The sequence below is a fragment of the Camelus bactrianus genome, chromosome 3, assembly GCF_048773025.1.
Source record: "Camelus bactrianus isolate YW-2024 breed Bactrian camel chromosome 3, ASM4877302v1, whole genome shotgun sequence".
Classification (NCBI taxonomy): Eukaryota; Metazoa; Chordata; class Mammalia; order Artiodactyla; family Camelidae; genus Camelus; species Camelus bactrianus.
Genome location: NC_133541.1, coordinates 24,592,499 through 24,620,358, shown reverse-complemented (window position 1 = coordinate 24,620,358; position 27,860 = coordinate 24,592,499). Strand labels below are relative to the sequence as shown.

The 27,860-nt window shown below is 44.1% G+C and overlaps 1 protein-coding gene and 1 long non-coding RNA gene across 6 annotated transcripts in view; one reads left to right on the top strand and one right to left on the bottom strand.

The window, feature by feature from the left end:
- LOC123617009 (uncharacterized) overlaps positions 1-16,933 on the top strand; it is a 430,324-nt gene extending 413,391 nt beyond the window's left edge. For 3 of the 4 annotated variants that reach the window (XR_012503734.1, XR_006725101.2, XR_012503733.1), the window contains 2 exons: positions 7,979-8,086; positions 16,796-16,933. This is a non-coding gene — a long non-coding RNA (uncharacterized LOC123617009). Of the gene's footprint in view, positions 1-7,978; positions 8,821-16,795 lie in introns of those variants that run through there. The other variant, XR_012503732.1, reaches the window with a different exon arrangement.
- The window catches only part of NPR3 (natriuretic peptide receptor 3), a 67,453-nt gene continuing 40,689 nt past the window's right edge, over positions 1,097-27,860 (bottom strand). The window contains exons 4-8 of one of the 2 annotated variants that reach the window (XM_074356814.1): positions 16,896-17,031; positions 11,087-11,181; positions 9,131-9,266; positions 7,494-7,578; positions 1,097-6,510 (exon numbers count right to left, since the gene is read on the bottom strand). In XM_074356814.1, coding sequence (XP_074212915.1) covers positions 6,399-6,510; positions 7,494-7,578; positions 9,131-9,266; positions 11,087-11,181; positions 16,896-17,031 — 564 coding nt within the window. In that variant the 3' untranslated portion in view covers positions 1,097-6,398. Of the gene's footprint in view, positions 6,511-7,493; positions 7,582-9,130; positions 9,267-11,086; positions 11,182-16,895; positions 17,032-27,860 lie in introns of both variants that reach the window. The other variant, XM_010955562.3, reaches the window with a different exon arrangement.

Below are 27,860 nucleotides of genomic sequence, written 5' to 3'. Positions count from 1 at the left end.
AGGTGGGGCCTTGTCATAGGATTAGTGTCCTTATAAGGAGAGACACGGAGAGAGAGTCGCTCCTCTCTTTCTCTCCCCTCCCCACACTCACACACACACACACACACACACACACACACTCACACACATACACACACACACGCACACACACACACACGCACACACACACTCACACACACACACACACACACACACACAGGAAAAGCCATGTGAGGACACAGGAAGAAGGCAGCCGTCTACAAGCCAGGAGGAAACCCTCACCAGGAAGCAAACCCTCCAAAACTGCGAGAAATAAATTTCTGCTGTGTAAGCCCCAGTCTGTGGTGTTTTGTTATAGCAGCCAAAGTGGACAGAGACACCCTGTGCTTTCTGGATGTTTCCTGGCCGCACCCCTCATTCTTGCCATGCCTGCCCACATCCTGCCCCCCGACCCCCACCCCCCAGCCCCCGAGTCAGCATCCTGCTGCAGAATCTTCTCAAACATGGGCATTCAGGGTGAGGGGCATTTGTGCTACCGGCAGGGGACCTCACCTTTGGTGGCAGCAGCAGCAGCAGGACCTGGGGCTCCTTGATCCAACCACAAGAATCGCTATGTGTTTCTTGGGCAGAAAATAAATCATAACTAACCTCCCAGAGGGTGAAGCAACTGTTAACAACGGGAGGCACCTGGAGATGCTCGAGGCTCTTGGCTTACTAAGCACGCTAGAATCTGAGGGGCTCTTTAGAATGACAAGACTGACTTAGGACCTCTTCAAAGGGGCAAGGAACAGAATATGCGCCAACGAGGCCAACGTGTGACTCCGTGCTGTTCACCAGCTGTAGAGACTCAGGGTGATAGCATTCAGGAAGACTTCATTTTTACCTGCCAATTCAAGGTTTGCTCTTCACTTTAATAATATATTCTTTTCTTAATTCTTCCAAGGTCCCTTTTCAGGGCAGAAATTCTTGAGTTCATTCAGGGGCATCATTCAAACAGCACAATTCATCACATTTGCCAATTGACCTTTTACTTAAACCGATCCTAGGCGAACAGAAAAGTCCTCAGAGAATATGGGTATGTGCAGTGTATGTTGGCTGAATTATAAACAGGAAAAGGTTTCTGTGGGATGTATTTTTTAATGAGAACACATTGTTACACTGTGAGCATGTGGCATTCTTGCTTAACAGAAACATTTACAAGAACACATACACATTTATATCCAAACACCAACTGAAGTAGGTATTTTAAATGACCAGTTTGCACCAGAAATAAAATATATTATACAAAACAGGGGTTATATCCACAGTCATTAATTCTCATTTTCTACACAAAACAATAATAAATTAAATCACATTATATGCAGATAGTTCTACTTACATTAGAATAATAAACTGTATGTATTTATGAAACTGTATGAAAAAGTGCGGCTTTTTCATTTACCTTTCTACCCGACTCGTGGGGGTGTTGTTTGTAAGTCCTCTATGGAAATTAACAATGAACAATATGGCCCAGAAAACAAGGACTGCAGAAGTAACCCCCCACAGTGTCTGTGCTGGGTCCTCTTGGATTCAATTATTCACCATGCACAGGGAACAAAGCTTGGATTCCCCAGGGGAAAAAAAAAAGGCCTGCAAACTGACAGCATCTCCAGGCTGTTAAGGGTACCTCACTTGTAAGGTACACCACACTGAACATTTTCAGATCTTGGCATTAATGATAAACAGGACATAACGGTCTCAAAAATCCGAATTTTCCTCTTTCTCATCCTTCTCTGCCCAGTCATTATGTGCTATGACAGCTACATTCTCCCAGCAGATAAAAACCACCTTGGTAGCCTATGTTGTGACTTACACTGGTGAATGGGCCCTTTATTCCTTGAGCATAGAAATTTCGGTCTTTAAGCACGTGAATCGAAGCAATGCAGCATTTTTGCTAGCTCTTAATTCTCCTTGTTCAAATACGTCCCCTAGGAGTCATCCCACATCTGATACATCAAAGAGCTATTATACCGTGGGTTTTTGCTTCTGAGACTCAGCTCCCATTGAAACCCTTTCGCTGCGTTAAAGTCGCCGAAAATGTGAACAGCAACAGCACCGGCTGGTTTAGAACTGCTTTGCCTTTGGTGTGAATAATATTAGTGGTTAATGAGAAATCTGAACAAACTCCAATCCAGCACCTTTTGAAAGTCATTTTAGTCCTGAAGTCTAGCTAGGGAAGAGACATCTCTGAGACCTACATGCTGAAAACCAAAGCCGGGTTTGTGGGAGCATATGCACGTCACAGGCCTGAATAGCCCCGGGAGCGGGTGGTCAAGTTAGGGAAGGGTTCTGATTAGAAGCCAGCTACATTCTTCCGGCCGGCGCCATTGTGTCTCCTCTCCCTGTGAGGAAGTAGGAGGTCCTATCCACAAGTTGCCACCTGTGAGGGCAAGATGCTGATCATCTTTGGAGCCATGATGGACAGCAGATGCAGGAGGGGAGGGAGGGGGTGGTAAAGATGGTGGCAGCTGGCAATGCTACCCTCTTTCTTTCGGAAGAGCTTGATCCTGATTCCTCTTGCTGAGTGTGTCCCAAGCTTCTTACTGAAGAGGAACTAAATTACTGGTTATTCTGTAGTTCTAAAATCAACTAAAAAGGAAACAGACCCTTCTGAACAGCACCATCTCATTCTCCATGCTTCCACACTGCATCTAAACATATTCCGTGTTTTTAAATCAGTTCACTTTTTTCCACTAAAGGAGAAATTCAGCTCATTTTCAGCTTCCTTACAAAGCACTGAACCACAGGGCATAACTAAACAAAACCCATGAAGCAGAGATCAGGGGACCTAGCTTTGCTTGGTGTTGGGCTTCATGGCTGCATCTGCTCAGAAAATGAGTGTTTTGTGTCCCAAGAAACATAGGTACATGTTCCTTTCAGTTTATAAACCCTCTTTTAATACTCATGGCATACTATTCCATTTGCTCTTCTACAGAGACTTCCACAGACAGCCACGGTATGCTCACTCACAGGAAGGTGGTGAGACCACTGGACCTACTCTGAACTCTTGTCTCTGTCTATATGGGGTCTATACAATGGCCTTAATCTCACTGCCAATGGCAAATCTTATGCTCCCCAAATCAGTGGCCCTGAAGAGGAAAGTGGTCCATTAGGGGCACAAAGGCTACCTTGAGGAAGTTAATGATCCCAGAAGCCTGTGAACAGGGAGAAGTTACTGACCATTCCAAAGCAGAAGTCTTTGAATTTAAGGAAGAGGAGAAAAGGAGGCATTATCTTTCCATACCCTTCCCCCCTCCCTCCATTAAAATATAGCTTCTGACGTGTAAAGAACCACGCCACGTCTGCGGTTCAGGAAAGGACATGCAGATGGTGCTTCTGAGAACTGTAATGTTTACAGGGATGTCCTCGTGGAAGCTTGGTCAGTCTGGGAGAAGACATACACTCTATATAGAAAGTCCTTCCTGGATAGATGTGATCATCTGGAGAAAGCTTTTATTTCTGAGTCCAGAAAAGAAAAAAACTCTAAGATGATGATGACCATAAAACCTATGCTTATTTTCAACACCAAGAGTAGACGCTATTTTGACCTCTATCAATGTCAGCCGATGTTTGGCCAGATGAGAAAATACTGATAAAGTGTCCCTTTTGAAATCTGAACACCCTGGAATTCAAGGTAATAATTTATAAACTGTTTTAAGAACTAAAGTCCTACTTCTTTTACTGTATGATATGAGGCTACTGGAGAAGGAGGAATGACTAGTTGTCAAAGATGTTAGCAGTTAGGAACTTAAATCTGAGTTATAATCTCCAGAAGTCTTAACCCAGGGTAACCTAGGGCCAAACACTTACACTTTGAGCAAAGGTTTCCCAATTTAAGGGAGTTTTCAAAACAATAGACTTTTGGTAACGCACATGAGGATTTCAGGGACGAGAGAATGGACAACAGACATGTAAATGAGCAATCAATCTGAGGACTCCTAGAATCGCTTTAAGATTGGAAGAACACAGCACCCAGGTATCAGAAACCTCAGGATTTGCTCTACCATTTTTAAAAGACTAAATTCTCACTAAAAATTTTTAAGATTTTTATCTGGGGATAGAATATTAAGTTTAGAACCATTCCTCTACCTTAAGTAGAAATAAAAGATACTTACTTTAAAGATGCTAACAAGCCCCTATATAAATTCTAGAAAGGTTAGAAATATTTATACCCAAAGACTGCAACCAAGGTAGAGTGTTTTTTCCCTGTAATAAGCACTTGGGCTCAAAATTTTAATTTTTTTTAAACAAACACAAGATAATAGAAGATGAATATCTCTAAATTATATGGAAAAATAAAAATGAGAGAGAAATAAGCTCTCAATTCATGAAAAGTAGATAGATGCAAACCTTTCATTCTGATTTCAACTGAGGAGTCCCGAGAGGTCACACGCTTTTCTTGCCTGGTTTTACTTCCCAAACTCTCTTCCTGGAGCAGAATTTCTGGAGCTGGCCTTCCTCGCCTTCTTTTTCCATCCTGTTTTGAATTCAGCACTTTTTCCTTTGCACCCAGCGTGGAGAACTACAACATAGTTCTTTCAGTGGCTTGTAGTTCATTCTTTTATCATGTTCTCCAGCTGCCTGCATTCCATTTTTAAACAATAGAGGGGAAATGTGCCTCACGCAGAAATAATCCATTCAGCTTGACTGGCTGAGATTGGAGTGAAGGAGACAGGCTCCTCCGGGAAAGTGAGCCCGGGCCAACTTTCCGGACACACCGCTCTCACCACCCTGCCTCCTCCTCCACCGGTATCTGTGCAGCCCCGACCTCCATCACTACCAAGGAATTGCTCCAATTCCTATATTCCCCTAGTTTCTTAAATTCCCCAATTTTCCTCCTAGAAATGGCCTTTTACTGACATGAAGATAACCTTTAAAACTATTTTCCAGATGCTTAAGATGTTACTGAGGAAAGATCCTAGTGACACCATTATAAGATGATCCACTGATCTGGCAACTTCCCATTCTTCCCTCACTGTCTACCTTCTCCACAAATTATCAATGAAGAGTGGCAACCTGAGTTTAAACCTATGTGCAGAGTACTGGGTGCAAAGTAGAGATTCAGTAAATACTTATTCAACTCTGTCCAAATTCTGCATACCCACCCCCCCATTACACGGGTTATTAGTGGATGACCGCCAAGCTCTGCCGAGTTCCCCGAAAGGGAACACAGTAGCTATTTCAATTCCCTCTTTTAACCAAAATCACCATTGTGAATTTTGGTACAATGTCATGATGCATTTGTTAAGTTGATTATTTCTATGCTTATTGTCAAGGTCTAACTCTCTTTAAAGTTCCTCTTAAGAAAAGAGGGCCGCCTCCTTTTATAAAGTCTGACTTAATTCTAATGTTTCATCCTTGATCTTGACACTCGCCGTTTGGCCAGAACTGGAAGGAGTCTATCTCTAAAATGACTTGCATATAAAACGGGTAAACTGATGTATTCCTGTAGAGTCTACAATCTAATACATTTCTAGGTCTCTGTAATTAAAGCGGCAATTAGTATTGGGCTGTGGCCAAGGGGAATAGGAAAGCAGGAAGAAAAAGAGAGGCATCTTTCATCACTATTGGTTTGTTGTACACTTTACCCATGCTTTTAAAATATAAGTGAAATTTAATCTCCAAAATGAAAAAATAGACACATTTTCTAATAGCAAAATATAAGATTAAAATACTTAAAAATAAAATGTTAGTGTGAAATAGGGCTTTTTTATATTTAAAAAAAAGAAACATTTTTGATTTGCTTTTCATGTGTAAGTCCTCTTATCTCATTAATAGTTACAACTTTCCAGAGTAGCTTTTATGAGACGCCGAAGGAGACAGGGAGGAAATCCTTTTTCAAGATACAAGGTCAGGACCCGAATGTATACACTGGACAGAGCAGTCCTCAACCTCAGATCCATCCACCAGTGCTGCAGAAAGGAATGCAGTATTTCCAACCTTGAGATTTTTCATTATATTTTCTTCTTCTTGGGGTTAAATTCTGTCCAAGAATATTCTGCTTGTAAAAATTATTGTATTCTAGCTATAAAACATTTCATTTAAGAAAAAATTTTATAGCCTTCTGTGAAATACCTCCCAAAGCCATCAAGATATGGGGACACCAGACTTTCAAGACATAAATCTAATCATATGCCCTTGAAACAGTATAAACATTGAACAGAGTGACGTTATAGTCTTATATTTGTTTGTCATGAGATGAAAGGCTGGGAGGCATATGCTGATTAACAATAGTTCCTGAGCTTCTAAAGAAATTTTACAACGAAATGACTAACTGCTTAAAAGAATGAGTTCTTCAAGAGCGCCCCTTCTGTTCCATTGATGTCTTTCATCCCATCTATCTCCTCAAAGAATCTCAAGCCAAAAGAATAGGCTGCCTTTTAAGCCACTGAAAAATGGGATCTGATGGAATCTTCCCGTAACTCCCGATGTTTTCCAACATGACTTTCTTCTTGCTGGTTTCGTCTCTCAATGGTTATTCTGTATTTCTTCCTGGGTAAAGGGAAAGTGAATGTAGTAATAAAACTTCATTTGGCTACAAAATAACTATGGTTTCTCTTACAAAGAATGACCTCAAGGGACATCTGGGTTTGGATTGATAAATGAGAAGTGACAGAATATGAAACCCTGGGCAGAGATTAAAGCAGTGTGCCCCAAGGCGTCATGCCCTCATTCAAGGAGGAAAATTAGCCTGCTTTCCCAGATGCCATAGAACAAGCCTTCCCCTTCTTCCCTGGGTGTCTTGTGGGTTAAGTCTTGTCTATTCTGCCACAGACGCTCTCCCCAACTCCCAGGATATGCCCTAGAACAGGAATACAATTGTTTCCACAAAGAGTTGCAGACACCCAGAGTTACATTTCCATTCAGAAATGAAAAAATCGCGGTCTAATGACTTAAGAATAAGCCACAAATTCAACCACCAAAGATTACAAAGGAATGGACAGCCCTCAAGAAGCAAAACTATCAGTATCTTGAACACACATAAATACTACAATTTTACAAGACTTGAGGCTTAACCACAGTAACTAAGCATTCTCAAATCCTGAGCACAGAGCAGCCTGAGAGCAGGGACTGCTCAGAGCCACTTCCTCCTCTACAGAAGGTGAACCCAGCACCTATTTCTGAATTGGAGGAAGCCTGAGAACAGGGAAGTTGACTTCCCCTTTGTCCAGATTCCTTCTCCACTTACGCACACGGTGGGTGGTAGGAATCCGGGTCAGTATATTTGTGAGCAAACAATGGCAGTGGCTATGCGGCCACAGGGCGACGCAGCAGAAACCCCTGACCCCCTGCCTAGTGTGCCGCCCCGCTGACCACCAAACCCAGGGCCACCCCAGAGGAACGGCTTTGTTCTTTTCACCGCCATGCTTTTTGGGTAAGAGCAAGAGGCAAGCAAGTCACAAGGAGAGTGCCAAGGCAAGTGACAGAGGCAATTAAGGAGAGTGAATGTTAAAACTCTATAAAGCGGTCCTGACCTGAAGAAGTAGAAGGCCATTAGCAAGCCAGCTCCTAGTAAGGCCCCCACGACAATCCCTGTCACCGCTGATTCTTCTAGGCCACCTGCTTGAAAAAGAAACACAGACAATCTGAGTTCATTTTGAGAAACAGCTAGAAATGCCTCATTCTGACTTTTCATTCACTGAAAACTTTCATTCAATGGAAGATGTTTCTCAATTTCCCACTTGAGGCAAACTTTCCAATTTTCCTTTCTTTCTAAGAAACATTTTCTAGGGGATCCTGTTTGTAGGGGGTGGGAGTGGTTGAGGTTTCACTTTTTGGTCTTTGGTTTTGTTTTTTTTTTAAACCAAGGGCAAAGCTTAAAAAGCACTTAAGAAAGTACTAGATAAACAAACTGTTACAAGAAAGTGAGCACAATGGGAATAAAGCAGGGTCAAGGAGGATATGGGGAAAACTAGAAACTGAGGTTTTCAGATATATCCACACTCTCTTGTGTTTTCAGGCAGAGAAGACAACCGCGCAGACCATGGGACTGACCCAGCATCTCTCATTTTCACAGATGGATGGTGACACTTCAAAGTGCTGGAAGATTTGGTGAAAAATTCACTGGGTCAGTGTTCTATTGTTAGATGTTCTCTCACCAAAGGCAGAGTTTCATGTCAAAATGTCTTATATAGCTTTGTGAAAATGTGAGTAACAATTTGCAACAATCAAGTTCAGTTGTGTCCCAGTTATATAAAAATGAGAAGTAGCTAGCTTGTATAGGAAGAGTTTAGGATAAAGTCTTTCATGCATTATCATATTTAATCCTCAAAACAGTCCTAAGAGATAGATACATTTCTTTCATTTCACATATGAGAAGACTGAGGCTTAAAGAAGTGATGGAATGCTCCTGGGGCTCACAAAACCAGTAAGTGACAAGGGTGGGATTTCAAATCCAGGCCCAGTAACTCCAGAGACTGTGTTCTTAACATAGTTCTGCCACACTCCTTCCCGTAATTATCGCACATACATAAAGACCTCACAGTTTGAGGGCTGTTCCCACAACACAGGGAGCACACACACATGAGCTGAAGGCGACAACTGGCCTGAAAGGTCAAGGGCGACTCTCACTTTGCTCCCCCTCAATAGCTTATCAAGGGGTCTTTCCAAAGCAGTGACTTCCAACCATTTTCCTATTTGTAAGCTCCTTATCAGAACATCCTTTTGCTTCTATATTTATGACAAGGCTGCTCGTGAACAACAGATTTTACACTTATTTGCTAATTTGTAAATTTCTGGGTTTTTAAGGGACATTGTTCGGTTCTGAAGGGTAAGAGGATAAATACAAACTCTGAAACAAGAGATGAATGAGTGACATTTCATATCTGATCATTTAATTTTCCCTAGTAGGGTAAACTCAAATACTCCAAGGTTACAATAAGAGATGTAACAATAGGGAGAAGCCTTCCTACCGTTTTGGATAAGGGCAGAGGGGAAGAAGGACCTCGAAGCCGCTGATGAATGTGGATGCCAGTCTGTGAATTGTTCCGTGGGTTTTACACATCAGGAAAAGACACCTGAACTCTCAGAACATGAGCTCCTTGAAGAACACCTGTGTTACCCTGATACCACGGATGATGAAACCCAGATCCAATTAAGTCTCTAAACTTACATGATTTGCAAGGAGAGCTGTTTGTGTGCTCCACGATCCTGGTTTCATCTATTCTCAGTTTTAAAGGTCCCCAAGGATATTTGACGTTCGGCCGCATTTCAAAACGACCTTCTTTTCCAAAGTAATCACCAATAACCTATGTCGAAGCAAAAAAAAAAAAAAAAGAAAAGAACAGGAACAGAAAAAGAAAACAAATACACAAACTGAAAGGTCAAAGTGATTTGTTTCCAAAGGAGGCACAGGTGGGGCTCCCCTCTCCTTCACACGATTGTAAACAGTGTGTTTCTGAGGACTGTAGATCAAGATTTGCAGTTGCCAACGGTGCTCTGAAGGTGAGCCTAATTTAGGGAAAACTGGCTCCCCATGGCAGGGAAACTTCATACAGAAAGCAAGAATCTCGGAATTCAGGTCTTCTCCCCGTGCTCATCAGAGAGGGTGCTGCTCCACCCTTCTGCCGCTAGGTCAGCCATTTGTCAAGCCCAAGTGACTTTCAGGGACATGTGAGATCAGAACGAGTCTTATACTCAGGCTAAGCATATGTGCAGCCCACGCCACCCACTTAGCTTGGCCAATAATTCAAGCACTGAAGAGCATCTTTAGGAACTTCCCATTTCACCCTCCTCTGGAAGACTATTCCCCATCCTGACTTCCGGGCTTACACTCTCCTCCCTGATGAATTTACTTTAATTTCATCCCCACTTCCAGGCTGACCTCCTCAGTTGGTTCCCTTGGCCCCTGAAAAAATAATATTCTTTACGGCTCAGTGTGAGGTTCACCCACAGTTTCTGGTTTAAACGACTGTTTCATCAGCTACCGGAGCTCTGATCTAGAAGTATCTTCACACCCAGGCTCTCAGGCTTCAGTTCTGCTCCTGGGGGGCCTGTGACCTCCCCTCCCTACTCTCTCCTGAAGTGCCCAGCAAGCACTCACGGGCTATTTGATATCTGAGTAAAAGACTCCTAGATCATCACCAAAATCGAACAGTCACTGGCACGTCCTGAGCACTTGCCAAGTACTTGATGCACCTTCACTCCCGAATCCCCACAACAACCCCATCTAGCATAGACTATAACGATCCACCCTTAATAGAGGGGGACACTCGCATATACATCAAATCCAGCCCATCAAAGTGTGAAAAAATCGTGCTTTAAATGTAGCAAGGGCCAGGTGCTGCTGGCTCGGCCCCTCCCACAGAGGCCAGGTATATGAGAATTAAGAGAAAAACAGCTAGTCCCTTGTGCCAGGACACATGAAATGTTACAGGAACATCAACCCTGGGTCGGAGCCATCAGAGAAGCACATGGGAAGTGCCATTATTGGACCTGAAACACTGCATATTTGTATAATCTTTATATATTTATCATGTAAAGTTTTGATAGTACTTCTCTCAGTTCCAACTTCTCTGATACTCACAAGAATCGTGTGAGATTGGCAAGGAAGAGATTATGGTTTCCTTATGACAGCCGAGGAAGCTGAGGCAGCGAGCTCACACCCCAGATAGTGTCGGAGACTCACTTTGTGTCCAGGGCACTGTCTTCTCTTCCTGATGCAATCCTGAAACTCCATCATCTTCTGAGATGCTAATGCATGTCCAGTTTGTAATCACCACCCGCCAAAAAAAATTTTTTTTTTTCAAATTTTAAGGGAGGAAATAAATACACAATTTCACTTTACATCTCTTATCCGACCCCTGTCCTGCTTCTCAGGACTGAGGTGTGAGTCTTGGCCACTTGAAAAGTAGGATCACTCCACTTAGGATAAACATGGAGCCATTTCCTGAAGTCTTCCCTGGTACCCTCAACCAGAAGGAAGCCCTCCCTTGGAAACTCCCAGTGTTCAGCTCATTGTTATTTGGAGGTTGCTCTGGGGACAGCAGTTGGGACATCAGGACAGACACATTCCTTGGAATCTCAACAGGCAGAAGGAGCAGCTGGGGCAGAAGTCCCATGTGCTTACCTCCTGGGTGCCCACTTCCGTGTCGGTCATGGCGATCACGGAGAAATCCCCGTACCGGTCTCCGTTGGCATCTATGGACACCTGCCCAGCAATACCTAGAGGATGAGATGTGAAGAACTCCAGTTGGTTCCTTAAAATACCTCTATCCACCAACAAAAACAAGAAAATGAATTGACAGGATTTTTTTAAACAAACTCATGCCACAGGGAATCTCATCAGACTCGGAGCATTTTTGTTGGCATTTGGAAAGACATTGTAATTTCATCTGTGTCTGCATTCCTAAATTCTTAACATTTCTCCACTTGAAAATGAAAAGAAAAAGAAACAAATGACCTTCTTTGCAGAATATGCTAAAGAAAAAAAAAAGATTAAGGTTAATCCTGAAAGCAGTATGCTTATGCCAGAGTTTTGTATTAATTAAAAAAAAAAAAAGAGTGAGAAATGGAGGTGTAGCTCGTTCCTAAACTTGTCATGGGTTCACATTATCATTGGACAAAGCTTACAATAGAAAACCCATGCCAGGCCCAGGACTCAGTGAATGTGTTTTCCCTGTGGGCTCCTTGGACGCACCGGAGGGCCGAGGGCCTGCTTCCCAGGTCGCAGGAGCCTTCTCTCTCTTAGGTTCATTCACTCACTGTTGCTTTTGGGGCTGGGGTTTTGTCTTCCAGCTGTACTGAGATATGACTGACACGCATCACTACGTGCAGCATAAAGCTTTGACTTGCAGTTACTGCGAAGTGAGTTTAGTTTGCACGCATCATCGCACAGGCTACGATAAATCATTCATTGTTTATCCAGTGATTACTAGAGGCTGAATTTAATGCAGCAGCTGAGGCAAAGATAACTGGACACAGCGTCTGCTCAGGAGAGGGGCGCCTGGACTAGCGATTTAATCTCATTGGCACTGAAATCCGACGGCCCGCATCTGAATCCCAGATTTCACATTCAGGAGCTCTGTGCCCCTGGGCGGGGATTTAGCCCTCTGAGCCTCAGTCTCCAGGACTATAGAAAAGCCATCCCAGTACTTCCCTGCCAAGGGGCTGCTGAAGAGATTAAGTGAGCTGAAACAGGTAAAGTGCTTTAAGAGAAGTCAGTTGTTTTCTTCTTTTGTTATTACTTCTATTGCTATGCCAGGCATCTGGGAGAGGACATCTGACCACGCCCAGGCCACTCGGAGAAGGAGGAGCTGGCACATCTAGGTGGGGACTCCAGGAGGCCTCAGTGAAACAGCAGGTCTTTGATAGGAATGCTGGTGAAGCCTACGATTTGGACAAACAGCCATCAGAGTGTGGGAGTACCCTCAGCAGAAAGGGAGTCTTGCTTGCAGTTACAAAGGCTGAAAGGAACCAAAGGGATGATGAGGTTTGGGGGGAAGTCGCCCGCGTGTCTGGAAGGGAGCCGTGAGATGTAAGGGTGGAATGGCTGGAACGAAGTGGCCAGAGCATGGAGAGCCTTGAGTGTCACTCAGAGGGTTTGCATTTGTTGTGGCTGCAATGGTGGCTTACAGCAGCTAACTGATAAAAGCAAATTTTATATTTATATATATATATAAATATTTATATATAAATAAATATATATATTTATATATATATTTCATTACTTGATATTAAATATGTTTTCATTGTAATTTTCATTAAGTAAGAGAATGCCTATGTCAGCCACATTCGAATTATTTGTTTTCTTTCATTTTTAACTGTGGCGGAGTTCAGTGTAATTCTTAACTGGCACTTCTATTGGCTTGGTTCTCTCCAGAAGCAAAACAAATGTCTCGGAAAAGGGATCCCAGGGGAAAGTTCCATCCTCTAGTGTGGTCTGGGGAGGGCAAGTATGTGGGTTTACTGTCCTTTGGGCTGTGGTTTGAAGGCCCGCTGATTTTTTTTCAGACCTTGGTCTACTTTGCCGGAAACAGAATGGAGCAACTATTCATCTTGATTTTTTTTTTTTTTTTTGTCTTCTTAATATAGACTGGTTACAAAGGAGACACTTATCTCAAGTTGGATTATCCTTGACACCCAATACAACTTTCAAGTAATAAATGCCATTTTTCAAAAAAATATATATTTACCTCCAAACACATGAGCTGCCCAAAACCATCTGCCGTTCTGTTCAGAGGTGTTTATGACGGTGTGTTCCGCTAAGTGTTTTGCAGAGTATTTTATAAGACAAGGTGGCCCTAGTAATCCAAGACCTCATTACACTTGAAGCTATTACAATTCTGCCAAGAAATGGGGTGTGAACCCTGAGGGTGGCCGATTAGCAAGTGAGACTTCACCTGAGAGTGCTGTACCTGAGGTGAGACTGTCGGGCTGACAGCAGAATTTTCCTGTACTTAAGTGACGTGACTTTCCACCCCCATTTCCACTGGCCTGTCATGGAGCTCAAGGTTTGAGCTGCAGCCCTATTTACCTTGTCCCTCTGACCTCTCACACATACAGGAAATTCAGCTTCTTCCCAGGCCATTTATTGAAAGCCTTGAGAGTCGGTCGTAGGTTACACAGTAATAAAATCCAAATTTGTCAAATAACATCCAGAGTATTTTCCCTTGACAACTTAATGGTCACTTTTAGTGACTATTAAAATTTAAATTGTTTTTAATTATAGAAAGGTTAGGTTTTTTTTTTAAAATAGTTCTTTGCGGGGGCTGCCCTCAGATTGATCATTGTTTAGCAAATAAAATGGACTCTCCAAACCATTCAAGGCCAAAACTTACCTTGGCTTCAGTTATCTTTCCATTTGGACTAATGAGGTTCTAAGTTTAGATTGAACTATACAATTGACTGTTTGGGGACTCACTTCATAGTGCCTGTGTAGACCCGGCCCTAGAATGGAAGCATCAGGTTGGCCTACGGGAAAATGTAGTCCATGCCCTCTAAACAAAACTGAGTTCCAGCCACTGTGGGCACCTGCCCTTCCCTTAACAACCTCCCTCAGAAGACCAAGAGCAAATGACCACACCACGCAGTGAGGGCCAGCTAAGGACGGGATGTGGCCCACCAAGGTTGTGTCCACACATGTCGGTTTCTCGGTGTATTGAGCACAATTTCTGGGAAACTTGACGCTGTCCTAATATGCCCCTGAACTAGTCTGTTTGATTCCAGTGTCTCTGCTGAAGCAGTCAGAGGTTGAGCAAGACAATCCTGGAGGCTTCTTTTATTTGTTCTCAGTCTACAATCTGTCTAAAGTTAGAGCAGATGTCACTCCAGTTTTGAGTAAGATGTGGCATCCACTAAAACCACCAAGAAGAAATGAAATCCACCAGTTGTCACCACCATATCTGCTACCCCGACAGTTCTAGCTGGAGCCTGACCCCTCTGTACTGTCCTACCCTTTCTAATAACGAAGGGGAAGTTGTGATGGAGTGGATGGGAGTCCCAAGTGAAAAAAATGTGCCCCAAATCTAGACTTGGATATCTAAAGATAGGCATTGCCCCCAGGGCATTAAAGGGCTCAAAGGAAGAGTTAGCTTGATGCAGAATTTAAAAAGCCTGTGTCAGTCATCAACTGGTCCAACCCCTTGAGCACGGGTGATGACGTAGAAGCCCAGAGGACTGAGTTACAGCCAGGGGCAGGGATGCATGTTCTCTGACCCCTGGTCATGACCTGTATGGTCAGTGGTTCTCAAGTGACACCCCTTAGCACACTACAGTTTATTCTCCACCTAGCCCCCATAAGGACCCCTTTTAAAGACTCAAGACAGATCCTGTCTCTCGAAATTCTCCAGTGGCTTTCCATCTCACTCAAGAAGGAACCCAAAGTCCTCAATGCAGCTCCCAGGTCCACAGGCTTTGGCCCCCACTCCCTCCCTGACTTTGGCTCATATCGCACTGCGACTCACAAGCCTGGCCTCGGCCACACAGGCCCCCTTGGTCTCCTGGGGGTGCTCAGTGCTTTCCCACCAGATATGCCCAGGCTCTCTGCATTTGCTGCCGCCTCTGGAATATTCTCTCCTAAGCATCTATGTAATTCCTTTCACTTCCCTCAGGTCTCTACTCAACTGCCCCTTATCAGAGAGCCCTCCCCGGACCCTTCTATTTAAGTCAGCAGTCCCACCACACCTTTCCCATCACTTTCTATCTCCTCATCCTGCTTTACTTTATATCCCCTGGAGTGGTGTATTTATTCGTTCATCTCCAGTTCCCCCCACCCTACGGTAGCTCGGAAGCTCAGCTGATTGCAGGAAATGTCTTGAGTTCACTGCTGAGTCTTCAGCACCTTGACAAGTGCCTGGAAGTAGCAAGTGCTTGGGAAGATTTGATGAATGAATGAATGAATGAATGAGTGAATATGAAGGTGGTGTCTGCAGGGCTCCAGCAGCTGGATCATCTCATACTGAGTCTCATGTTAATTTTTTTTTTGATTGATGGTGAGTTGGGAGGAAACCAGCACTCTACACACTGTTGGCACGAATATGGACTAGCAGACCTTTCTGGAGGATATCGGGCAATATCTAATGCACTTTAAAAGGCACCAACATACTTTTGGACCCAGATATCCCATGACTAAGAATGTTCCCTATTGGAAATAGACTCGTGAATATAGAAAACAAACTATGATTACCAAAGGAGAAAGGGAGGGAGGGATAAATTAGGAGTTTGGGATTAACAGATACACACTACTATGTATAAAACAGATAAACAACAAGGACCTATTGTATAGCACAGGGAACTATATTCAAGTTCTTGTAATAAGAAAATTGATTGACTGTACACATTAGATTTGTGTACTTTTCATGTCTACGTTATACTTCAATAAAAAGGTTTTAAAAATGGAAAAAAAAAAAAAAAAAAAAAGAATGTTCCCTGTTGGAAGTACTCACAAAAATTCATCAAGATATGTAAGGTACTCCTGGTAGCATTTTGCATAATTACAAAAACTGTGAACAACTGAAGTGTCCATCAATCAGAGACTCCTTAAAGAAATTCTTGTACAGCCAAACAGTGGGAAAATATGGAACTGTCATTTTAAAATGTGCTGAATCTATGAGTGCCCATATGGAAAATTCTTCTACTTGGCATGCAAGTGAAACAGCAAAGATGAAGAATGGCATTCATACTATGATCCTTTTGTGTAAATTTTTTAGATAAGATATACAATTGCATATGTGCTGGCAGAAGGCACCAAATATTTTTAGACTGAATCACAGAAAATTGTTAATAGCAATTACATTGGGGAGAGGGGACTAGGGTGGGAAGGAAAACTTTCACTTTTCATCTTGTACATTTTTGTATGGTTTGAATTTTCCAGCCAAGAATTGGCTCATTCTTGTACAGTTTTTAAATGTCAACAGAGGTTGCTTGAGTGATGAGATGATGGGCCATTTTCTGATTGTTCTTATACTTCTCTGTTTGTAAGAAAGCAACAGCTAATATTCACCGTTTTCAAAAAAAAATAAAAGCTGGGAACTCAGTTGGACCTGCTCACCATCTCAAACCACCCAGTTTTGAACAGAAGAATGTGTATCTGGGTGTATTTCTTTTCAAACTGATCCCAGAACTCCTCACAAACTGATTATTTGTGGTGAATGAGGCTTGTGATAAATTTAATTTTAAGAAGCATGGAGTCATTCATTACCTAGCAATCAGAAGGAGACGGGGCACTTCCAATTTCAGTGAGGCTCTTTCAAAGCACTTTCGCAAGCTTTATCTCATTGAATTTTCACAACAAGCCAGTGAAGTGGGTTGACCTTGACTTATTATCCTTATTTTATAGCTGAGAAAAGCAAGATACTGGCAAGTCCCACCATTATAAGAGAGAAAAACAGAACCAGGAAAGAGGCAGCTTGATGCTGCCTTGGAGACTGAAGCCTCACCTTCAAATGTTCTGTTCCAAGTCTGCTGGATAATTTTCCCTCCATCCTTCTTGCTGTAACCAGCTCTGAGCACTTCATGTAAAGCCAGGACATAGAGGAGGATGGCATCATGGAATCCTTCAACAAACATGTTAACCTGGAAAGGAAAGCCCAGGTGGGTGAGCCCACACACCAGGTGACTCACATTCAGGAATCATGACTCACATTCAGGGCAAAAGAGTCCGACTCAAGGCTGCAGACAGTGGCAGAGGTGTGCAGGAGTAGCTAACAAGTACCACGCCCCAGGTTTCCTGGGACCAGCTTAGTCAGGAAACCCTTTCCCCCACTTGGGAATCTGGAGAGCAGACAAGATGTCACAGAAGTCAAGAAAATTGTACCTGTGGGCCAGGTTAATATTCCAGGTGCAACAGCCTTTGCCCACAGTGCCCTCTGCACACTTGCCCTCCTTCTTCCCCACAACTGCTCTCTACCTCAAGCCAGCTTGAGTCCAGTCTCCCCCTTGAGGTCTCCTCCACCTTCACCAGCCCCTGTGATGTCTCCATACTCTGCACGTGGAACAGAACTAAAAGAACAGTAGGAATCGCTAATACTGTTTTCTGTAGTGGCTGCACAAATTACAGACTTCCCATAGGATCCGGCCATCCCACTCCTGGGCAGGTATTTGTAAAAAAACTCCAATTCAAAAAGATGCATACACCCCAATGCTCACAGCAGCACTATTTACAAATAGCCAACACATGGGAGCAACCTAAATGTCCATCGACAGATGAATGGATAAAGAAGATGTGGTGTATACATACAATGGAATTCTACCCAGCTGTTAAAAAAGAATGAAGTAGTGCCATTTGCAGCAACATGGATGGACCTAGAGATGATCCTAAGCGAGTCAGACAAAGACAACTATTATCATATGATACCACTTATATGTGGAATCTAAAAAACTGATACAAATGAATTTATATACAAAAGAGAAAGAGACTCACATAGAAAACAAATTTATGGTTACCAAAGGGCGAAGGAGGGGGTGGATAAATTAAAAGTTTGGGATTAGCAGATACAAACTACTATATATAAAACAAATAAACAACAAGGTCCTAATGTACAGCACAGGGAACTATAGTCAATACCTTGTAATAGCCTATAATGAAAAGGAATATGAAAAAGTATATATATAGTGTATAACTGAATCACTATGCTGTACAACCGAAACTAACACAACATTGTAAATGAACTATACTTTGATATGAATTAATTAAGCTAAGAAAAAAAAGAAAGAACAGTAGAGATCCACGCAGTCATATTCAGATACTACTGGGTGCCCAGCAGAGCGCTGAGGGTGCAAAGGCGTGGGCACCGCCACTCCTGCCTGCCCGGCATTCATGTCCTCTCTTCTACCAGCGTTAACATCTCAGTTTCTCTTTCCAATTTGTGTTCTGAGCAGTTCCAGTGCATCTGGCCACTCCCTGCCTCCAGTCCCTGCCAAGCTCCAAGGACAAGAATGGAGACAGGCCGTTGGTTTATCTCAGCTGAGTCCTTCAGAAACACACAACTTTACGTGAAATCGGAGAAGTCACTTAATCTCTCCAATCCTTGTTTCCTTCTATGAGCACCATTTGGCATGTTCTGATACCACATTTCAACCCATTGTAACGTTCACTGAACATGAAATGGGCAAATACAATCTTGAAACACTTAGTGGCTTACAAATCTGTCTAAGTGTACCCCAAAATTCCAGCCTTCTGATTTCAAAAGTGTCAAGAATGGAATTCCATGCAGCAGAATGGATTGGGCAGCCCACGGACAACCTCGGGGAGGCATTGTGAGGGGCATTTCTGCCCCAGCCCTAGAAAGAGACCCCAGAGGGAGAGAGCCACCTGGCTCTGCACCATCTGGTCCAAATACACAAACGGTCACAGAAGACAGCGCTCAGTGTCTGGTTCTTGGCCTGGTCCCACCGTGAAGGACAGTAAGTCCTGTTTGCATCACAGAAGCGAATACTTCAGAATTGCCAAAGCCTCGTGCTAAGAGGCCGGCTAGAATATAGTCAAAGAGCCTGGGCTCGTGACCCAGCTCTGCCGCTCCCTGGCTGGGTTTCTACACCACTCTGGGTCTCAGTTTTCCCCATCTGGAAAATGAGGGAAATGGTAGTACCTATCCCAAGGGGTTGCCATTATGTTTAAGTGAATTAATAAATGTAAAATATGTAACAGTCGGTGCTCGCTGTCAGCTTTTGTTGTTATTGTCTAGAGACAGAGAATTATAAACCTGAGCATCTGCTTAGCTTCTAATTCCTAACGGCAGTGTTCAGAAAACAAGTGATCTGCTTACTGGTACAGCAGAGCTCACTGACCCACTTCACGCTTAATGGAAAATAAGACTCCTCGTTCATGCTTTGATCTCCCATGCAGTTCTCTTCCACAGTGTCACGTCCGTCACTCCACCCAACTACGATGGGTGCAGCCCAAGCTGGTCAAGTCCACTGGGACAGGCAGAGGACAGAAGAGTGCTGGTTCACAGGGGAGTCTGAGTTCACTGCTAGACCCCAAGTCTAATCCTAGCCCTGATACGCTACGTAATCTCTCTAATCTCCAATTCCCTTATCGGCTGAGCGGGAGTTTAGTGCCCACTCATCTCCTAGAGCTCTTCTGGGGATTAAATGAACGCGTGCATGTAAACCATCTCAGACAGTTCTGGGGCCCGTAAAAGTGAATGGTGGACACCAGCTCTTACCCTTCGCCATCAAGCTCAGAGTCATTATTTTTTTAGGCAAAGCAGAATGGTGTAGAAATAACATCTACCAGTCAAAGATAATTTGCTGCTGATTTGGCTCTGCTCATTCAGTTTTCCAAAGAAATATGAAAGTTTCACGTATGCCATGACGTCATCATGGCTTGAGAAAGTACTGCTGAGGAGTCAGTGAGTTTTAATGAGTGGGCTTCAGCTGTGCAACTTAATCCTCAGACCACAGTAAAAACACTTTTTTCCTAAAGGATCTGTCTTCTCTTTGATAACTGTATAAAACCCACCCTGCCGCAGAGGGAAGAACCACAGAATGGTGGAACGTGGGACGTGTCAGATGCCTTTGAAAAGCTCTGGTCTAATCCAGCCCTTGCATTGAGGACAAGAGCATCACTCTTCCTCAGTCTTCCTGCATTTTGTAAAGGAGTGTTGTTCTGTCTATACTTCCCGTTCCTGGGGAGCTTAAGACAGCCCCTACTTAGCTCATGACATCATCTGTCCACTTCTCTCCCTCCTCCTTCTCAAAATCCTAACCCAGGACCACCATGCTGCCATTGGCCACCCAAAGCCCTGGACATGCACCCCAGTACCAGCCTTTGCCTGGCCCTTCTCCTTCCTTCTTGATATGCCCCCTGACCCTCTACCATCCAGGATGGGAAGAACAATTACCTGACTGAAGGAAGCATGAACTTGGATTACTTTTGTCCTCATGGGTTTAATGGTAGAAGAGAATGCACAGGCTCTAAACATGCCCAGGTCTGAAAACTCATCTGCAACTCATCTGCAAATGAATCACAAAATTGCCCTTCTCTCCTCTCAGAGTCGCTGAGTGTCTCCCTCTCCTGCCAAAATTAGCAGGAGAGCTGCCGGCCCCCACCGAGGTTCACTGGCACCCCAGCCCGCTGTGGGGGTGGCTTCATAACACCTATCTCATAGGACCTCAAGCCAGAAGCAAAACCCCGGAGACCGTCTTTTCCCCAGGAGAACATTCTTACACCTACACGTGTTTTTTAATGGGAGGAAAGCCCGTTAGCACATTACAGACACTGAAAATTAGAGGTGCAAATTTTAAAAAAAAGAGAGAGAGAGAAATCAATCCAGAGTATTAAGTTGCCTTTGGAACACTTTCCACTGGACCTCCGGGCTGAAAGGAACCAGGTCATCTGGTCCGTCGCCCTGCCTCTTTACAGAACAACACTCGGACCGCAAAGTCCTGACCGACAGATCGTGGTGTCCTTACTGACAGATCGTGGTGTCCTTACTAACGGGAGAAACAGGACTCCCTCTTCTGACCGACCTGTTCTAGTAGTGAGCTTCATTTCTAGCCAGAGAGGCCTTCCTTACTGTCATCAGTCATAAGTCTCAACTCCTAAACGCAGCCATTGCCCTGCTCGGTGCTGCACAGAGTTAAGAGAATACAGTTCACGAGCCCTCGGAGTTTACAGCCCCCACCAGACAACCCGGCTGCCGCACACGAGCATGGGGGTGGGCCCTACACGAGGCCCCTGTGAAGTGGACCCCAGGGGGACAAGCGCCAGGGAAATAATTATCTGTGCTGAGTGTCAAATAAAGTGTCTAGTGTTCAAACAAGATGGAAATCACTTACCGTCTCCCACGCATTTGGGAGAGATTGCCAGAACAAGGACGCAGGCCATCCCATCATTTTGTCTCAGTTCTCTGGATTTTGTCCTCTGTAGTTGGCCAGCAGCAGGTATCCCAAGGAAAAGAAACCCACCTGTGCCTTTGGCCTTTCCCCCTGATGGCACCTGTCGGCCATGTCTGTCTGCTAGTGTGGGTGTTTTTCTTAATCTTCGATCGTGGGGAAAGCCGAATAGGAATCTAGTTATTTTTAAAACTGAGCATAAAGAGTTGCCATTCGTGACCTGGCTCCTACCTGTGACAGAGAGCCAGATCTTTCTCATTTCTCTCTGGGGAGACAAATTCAGAGACAAATCCCCCAGTGCTTGTCTTCCAAACGAGTCAGCAGAGCATGCTATGTGCCTCAGCTGGTCTGGCAAGTGAGTGAATAATCCAGCAACAATCTGGCTCCCAGGGCCATCTGGAGCTCTGAGAAAGGCTGCAAAGCTCTCAGACAGAGGCTAGTAGAAGAAAGCCATCAACGTCCAGTGCAAGACTAGGCTGTCTCAGGTACCCACGTGCACTCAAGCCTGTCAGAAGGTGGTCTGTCTTCCTGATCACAGACCAATGGTCCCAGTGTGAAGGAGGAAAGCAGAAGGTGTTGGGCAGGAGTTCTCAAGAGTTTTTTGGAAAGACGTGACCTTTAACCTCCCAGTTAAAGGGGAGATCAGAGAAGAGGAAATTTCGATGGCAGGCAGATAAGAGGAGGGACCCACTTCTCCCTATCACAGCAGGAATAAAGTCAGCTTCATCTTGAATGATTGGTAATAAGACCCAGAAAGTGAAATTTGTCCTGCCCTCCAAGGCCACCAGAGATGGTGGACTGTGGCAGAAAGTGGCCTGAGTGTGCTGCGTGGGTAGGCCAAACGTCAAAGAATATTATGCATTTGATGAACCCTGTGCATGTGACCTCCAGGCAATAAAAATATAGATACTATTTTCATTCCGTTTGCTTTTGAATCATGAAATTAAAAATTCACAATTTAGAGTAACAGCAGGAACTTCCATAAATCAAGTGATCACAAATTCTTCATCAAAAGAGGGGCTCTCACTCTTCTTGCATGCATCCCAAGGTCTGCTCTTCCAGACTGGGCCTGTCTTTGTGCAGGTCATACTCAGTCGCTGGCTGACTTATTTCAGCCTTGAAGAGAGTGAAGCTGGAAATCTCCGTCCTTACCTAGTGAACTCGGGAAACGCAAAGGGCCAGTGGCTTACTCACAGTCCGGCAGCAGATCCGGGAGAGAGCCAGGGGCCAGCCCTGTGCTTGACCAAAGACTCACTGTATCACCCGGTAGACTTCTTTCTCCCCATGAAGAAGTTATGGGCTGTCTTGGGGTGGGGGTTTGTCCTAAGTTGCCCAAATGACGGTCTCCATCCCAGGCTTAGCGCTACCCCTATAGCAATGCCCTGGGCTGACAAGTTCACTCATCTCCCAGCCTCAAGTGTGGCTGCCTGCGGAGAGAAACAGATTTGTTTTCTCTCTCCTCACCTAAAACAAACTGGATCGTCAAACAAAAGGCTGTCCTGGGAAGCTCATTAAGTCAAGTTCTGACCCTCATTCGTCTTGCCCGCGTACAATACAGCAACTGGCTGCCCTTTTAATGACAGGAACAGCAGGGCGCCCCAGGGCTGGCAGATGATGTCCATTTACACAAGCAAACCTCAGCAAGGAGAGCCTCCCCACCCCGGGCCTGTGTGTGCAGAGAAACCAGGTGGAGGAGAACTCCGTGGACCTGGACTCTTGGAATTAGTGAGTGTGGGGCGCAAGCACATGAGAATGACCTTTTTTTTTTTTAATTGAAGTAGAGTTGATTTACAATATTGTGGTCGTTCCTCATATACAGCAGTGATTCAGTGAGAATGACTTTTTAAAATTCTCCCGATGCTCATGCAGGGAATTGGTCATCTGATATATTTGCCCTTTGAGTGTGACGTCACACACACGTCATATACAGATGCTTCTCATCCCCCATCACTCCCGAAGGCTTAGTTGAGAAACGCACATCAGTAATGTAATGACATAACCATCCCTGGCTTCCAGGTGGTCAGGTGAGCAATGTGTGTCCTTGGCCTTGATGTCCCACTGGTGCCTGACCAGATGTGCCTCTGGAAAGCTTGGGGACCCATCCCCCAGAGACTGCTTTGGACACTCACTGGCCTCACTTCCCAGGGGTCTGGGTTCCTGTCAGGCAGAGGGTCGAGGTGGGTAAACACATAGAAAGCCCCAAAGTGGGGTGGGCAGGGGCAGGAAGCAGTACCCTGCACACCCTGCTGAGCAGAGAGGCAGACCCAAGACCAGAAGAGGGGCAGCCAAGCCAGAGGGAGATGGAGACAGGGCAACACCGGGGGACAATTCTGGCCTCGTTATTTCTGAAAGGCCAAAATCAGAAAGAACATATAAATTCTAACTTTTCCAACTTGATGACATCCTTTCAAGCCAGTCCTGAGAACTTCAGAGAGCTCCCCCTGAATTTCTTGAGTCACCTGGAGATGTGATTAGAAGGAAGAGAGGAGCAAAAATCCAGGCTTTGTAGAAGGATGGCTTTTTTTTTTTTTTTTTTTTTTTTTTTTGTCTTGTGTCTTAAAATGAAAGCTCTCCCCTTTTAAACAAGCACTTTCAAGGTACGGTGAGGACTGAGCTGAGAATCGGAAGCCCAACTCCTAGTTCAAGCTTCATTCATTTATTCACTCACTGTGAACAATCAGCAGCTTAATTTTGTTCAATTCTACCTTCAAGCTATATTCCGTAGAGCAGCAGCATTCCTTAAAATGTCAACAGATGGCCCTAGAAATAGCACTCTGGTGGTTAAACAGGTTTACAAAATGCTAAATTGAACAGTCAAGCAGTCTCTTTATGTTCCAGTAATAATTATAATAACTAATTTCTGTTGAATAGCTCCTGTATTCTAGGAGCTGAACTTAATAGAATTTAAGTTCTATTGTGTTTAGTTCTTACAAAGCTTTCGTAGATGGGGACTGTTATTATCCTATGAGAGAGACTCTGGCTAACATCAAACAGAAAGAAGGATCTTCGTCAGTGGATGGGGTCAAAACCCCAGAAAATGTTGGGTGGGCAACTTCTTAAGTAGGGGTCCAAACCAGGCTTGCCTAGTAATGACATGTCTCCTATTAGCACGTATGTGCGAATACTGGCAAACAGCTTTGTGCTGCAGTTTCTTTTTCTAACAGGCAGGTCTACAAATTGAGTATGTAGGCTGGGAAGAAGCGAGGGTCCATAAAAGAGAAGACTAAGACTGACAATGTGCTTCAAGGTGAGAAAGGGACAGAACCCACACCTGGAGGTGGAACTAGCTGGCAGAAGATGGAAGAAGAAAAAGAGGAGGGGAGACATGAGGTGACACACTAAAGGTCCCTCATTTTTAAGCAAGTATTTAAAACAGCAGCTAATATAGCATGACTCAGATCAAGTGAATCAGGATTTCTGACTCAGCTGGAGTCGACCTTGCTCCAGCTGTGAAAAAAAGTCTATGAAACCAAAGGAGCATCTAAACAAGCTGTATGTAAAGGATGAGGGTCCCAGTCTGCTCCCAGCACATCAGCAAGCAAAGGTAATAAAAGATCTACTTATTTAATGTTTTCTAACTAACACTCAACATGAAACATGATGACAGTGGTTTTGGAGGGTCTTTATTCTGTATGGCCTTGGTTCTTTTTTTTTTTTTTTTTTTTAATTATTTTGATGGGGGGGAAGTAATTAGGGTTATTTATTTATTTTATTTTTTAATGGAGGTACCAGGGATTGAACCCAGGACCTCATGCATGCTAAGCACACACTCTACCACTGATCTATACCCTCCTTGCCTTGATTCTTGATAATAATAATAATAACCTGATAAATAATAATAAGTGTAGCAAAGCTTCATTTACCCAGCCTTGTCGAGGAAAAAAAGGTGTTTCATACAAGCGACTATTCTGAACTCTTAAGTGTTATTTCTCTAAGTATCAAAACTTCTTGAATATAAACACCTTTGATGGAAGCGCTTCTAAAATGACCCACACAAATCCTTGCCTTGATGACAGAAATATGCTAAATGTGATACTAACTTATTGTGATTCTTTATATGAAAGGCTAGGACAGTGAACAGTCCAATAGCCTCCATCACTACTGAAGAGTGTATTGTGCTGTTCACACAAGGCTGACACCAGACTTGTGTGTTTCTAGATAATCTTTCCTCCTCCACACTGACATGGCATGAGCTGGGACCCTCCTCCCTTCCAGAAATGCTGCCTTCCCTCGACTGCAGAGTCTTCTGCATCTCCTCATCTGGCCCCTCCTACTGCTGACCTCTAGGGTCCAGCACAGCCAAAGAATGAAGTCTCCCTGCTTCAGGATGGTGCAGAACACACTCCATTAGTAGTCACACCCCTAAATAAACTCTATGCCCTCCTCCTTCCAAAATCTCTTGGCTTCTCTAAGCATGCCATGAGGAACCGTCACACATTAGCCCTTTGGGTTGGAATGCCCTCCCCATGGGCCTTGTCTCTTTCAAAGCCAAGTCCTACTCAGCCTGGCTGGATGTTCTCAAGTTACCCTCTCCAGACCCGCCTCCCACCCTTCTCCAGTCAGCTGAAATATATGGACGTCAGCTGGGTCCCCTCATCCTCCGGCTTCTGGCTGGCTTCCTCAGGAGATGAGCAGGCAGGAGATAAAGGCCCGGATGCCAGGGTCTGCACTCCTCCACCAGATGCCACAGGTGGTTCTCCCAACTACCATGGGCCTTGCGGGTTACAGAAACCTCTCCCTCCTCTTGCCCCTTCTGATCTAGAGGTGCTAACAGCTTTCCTTTTGTGGGCCCTGGGTTCTTTGCCACCCTTTGATGACTTTCCTTAACTCCACACATACTTTGGTAAGAGCAGCTTTACTGAGCTCTCTCTCATGTCCTTTCAATGTGTCTTCCATTTCCTCCCAGCACCCAAATGGACACATCAAGCTTCTGTGAGCCATGGAAGCTTGTTCTTGCTGGAGCCTTCCCTGAACCACCCAATTCCTCCCACCTTCTGTAATGCACTCCGTGCAGACTTGTACCGTTTCACTCACCAGTCTCTCTTACACTTTTGTACACCTGCGTGCCCTGACACTCCACAAGCTCCTTGATGTGCAAGCCACATGGTAGGTATCTTAGTCTCCCTAGGACCCGGCCCTGCCTCTAATGCAGAGATGGCCCTCGCTTGAGTTGACTCCACTGTCACCTGTCACTATGTGCTACTCTCACCATGTCTGCCTCTAGGATATTACCTTCCTCTCTCGTACTCACGCCTACTAATGTTCCGCAAACTGAGGAAAGAAATCGCAAAGTGTGTTATAGCTCTACTTAAAGAGGGGTCAAATAGGTTCAGAGCAAGGATTTGAGAGATTTCCCCTATGATAAAATTAATAGATTATGTGTCTATTTTAGCTGCTAAAGGCTTTATCACACACTTCTTTGCTCTGGACTGGATTCCACATAGTTGAGACTGCCATAAAAATCAGTTCAGCGGCTACTGCTAAGAGAAAGTCTTCTAGGTTTTATACCAATACAGGATGTTCATACTGAAACTAATGATAGAATTCGCAGCCACTGAACGAGACAGATTTTTTTTTTTTGAGAAATCTGTTCCCAAATTTGCGCCAAGAAAACAAACTTAAACAAAATCAAACATCATCTCCCTCACGAGAAACCTAATTCCTTACATCCTGAACACTGTTTATTGGTGAAATTAAGGAATTATTGTAAACTTTCAGGTGTGATAATAGTATTATGGATATGTCTTTAAAAAAACAAGAGTTCCAGTAGTGACAGAGTGGCTTGTATCAGATTATATTCCAAAAAAATAATTACACACTCTGGACAAAGTATTTTAAAAAGAACATTTTTAAAATGTTAAATGAATATCTTAAAAAGTATTTCATTGAAGGCACTGGAAAGTGACAAAAATCAGGCAGAAACTGGAAGATATTTGACCCTTGCAAGAAGGGACCCCACTGAATGAGAACTAAATGTACATGGCTTTTCCTTTGAGGGTATTCCTGGGCCAGGAGGCATGGAGCAGCTCGAACTCAAGCAGGAAGTTACGACTTCCTGGCTGCAGCGATCAGGGATGTGGTTCAGAGCTGATCTTGAGGTCGCACAATGAGGGAGTAAATTCTGGGGAGAAAACAGCCACAGAGAAAGGAGCACCCAAATCTGTTCACAAACTTCTGCTGCCCTTAGTTGATTCCCATATTTCATATGCACCGAGGAGACACCAAGGAGTCCAGTAGACAGTGACAGCTGGAAGGCTGAAGAACATCTGAACCACTGCCTTCTTCACAGAAGAGACCATGGAACTGAGATACCAGCAAGTTAGAGGAACGTGGTCAAGACCTCAGGCTTCCCAGTAAAGCCCTATATGGGCTACACTTGAGGCACAGAGATTATGTCCAAAGACTAAGGATTCATCCTAAGATCAAAAGAAAACCGAGAAAGAGCCAGTTTCTTTCTCCTTAAGAAAGAATAAAAACAAGCTTCCCAAAGTTCAGAGTGGTCAGTCAGTAAACTTGCCTGCTAGAACAAAAATTACTCTTTAGAGGAATATAACCAAATACAA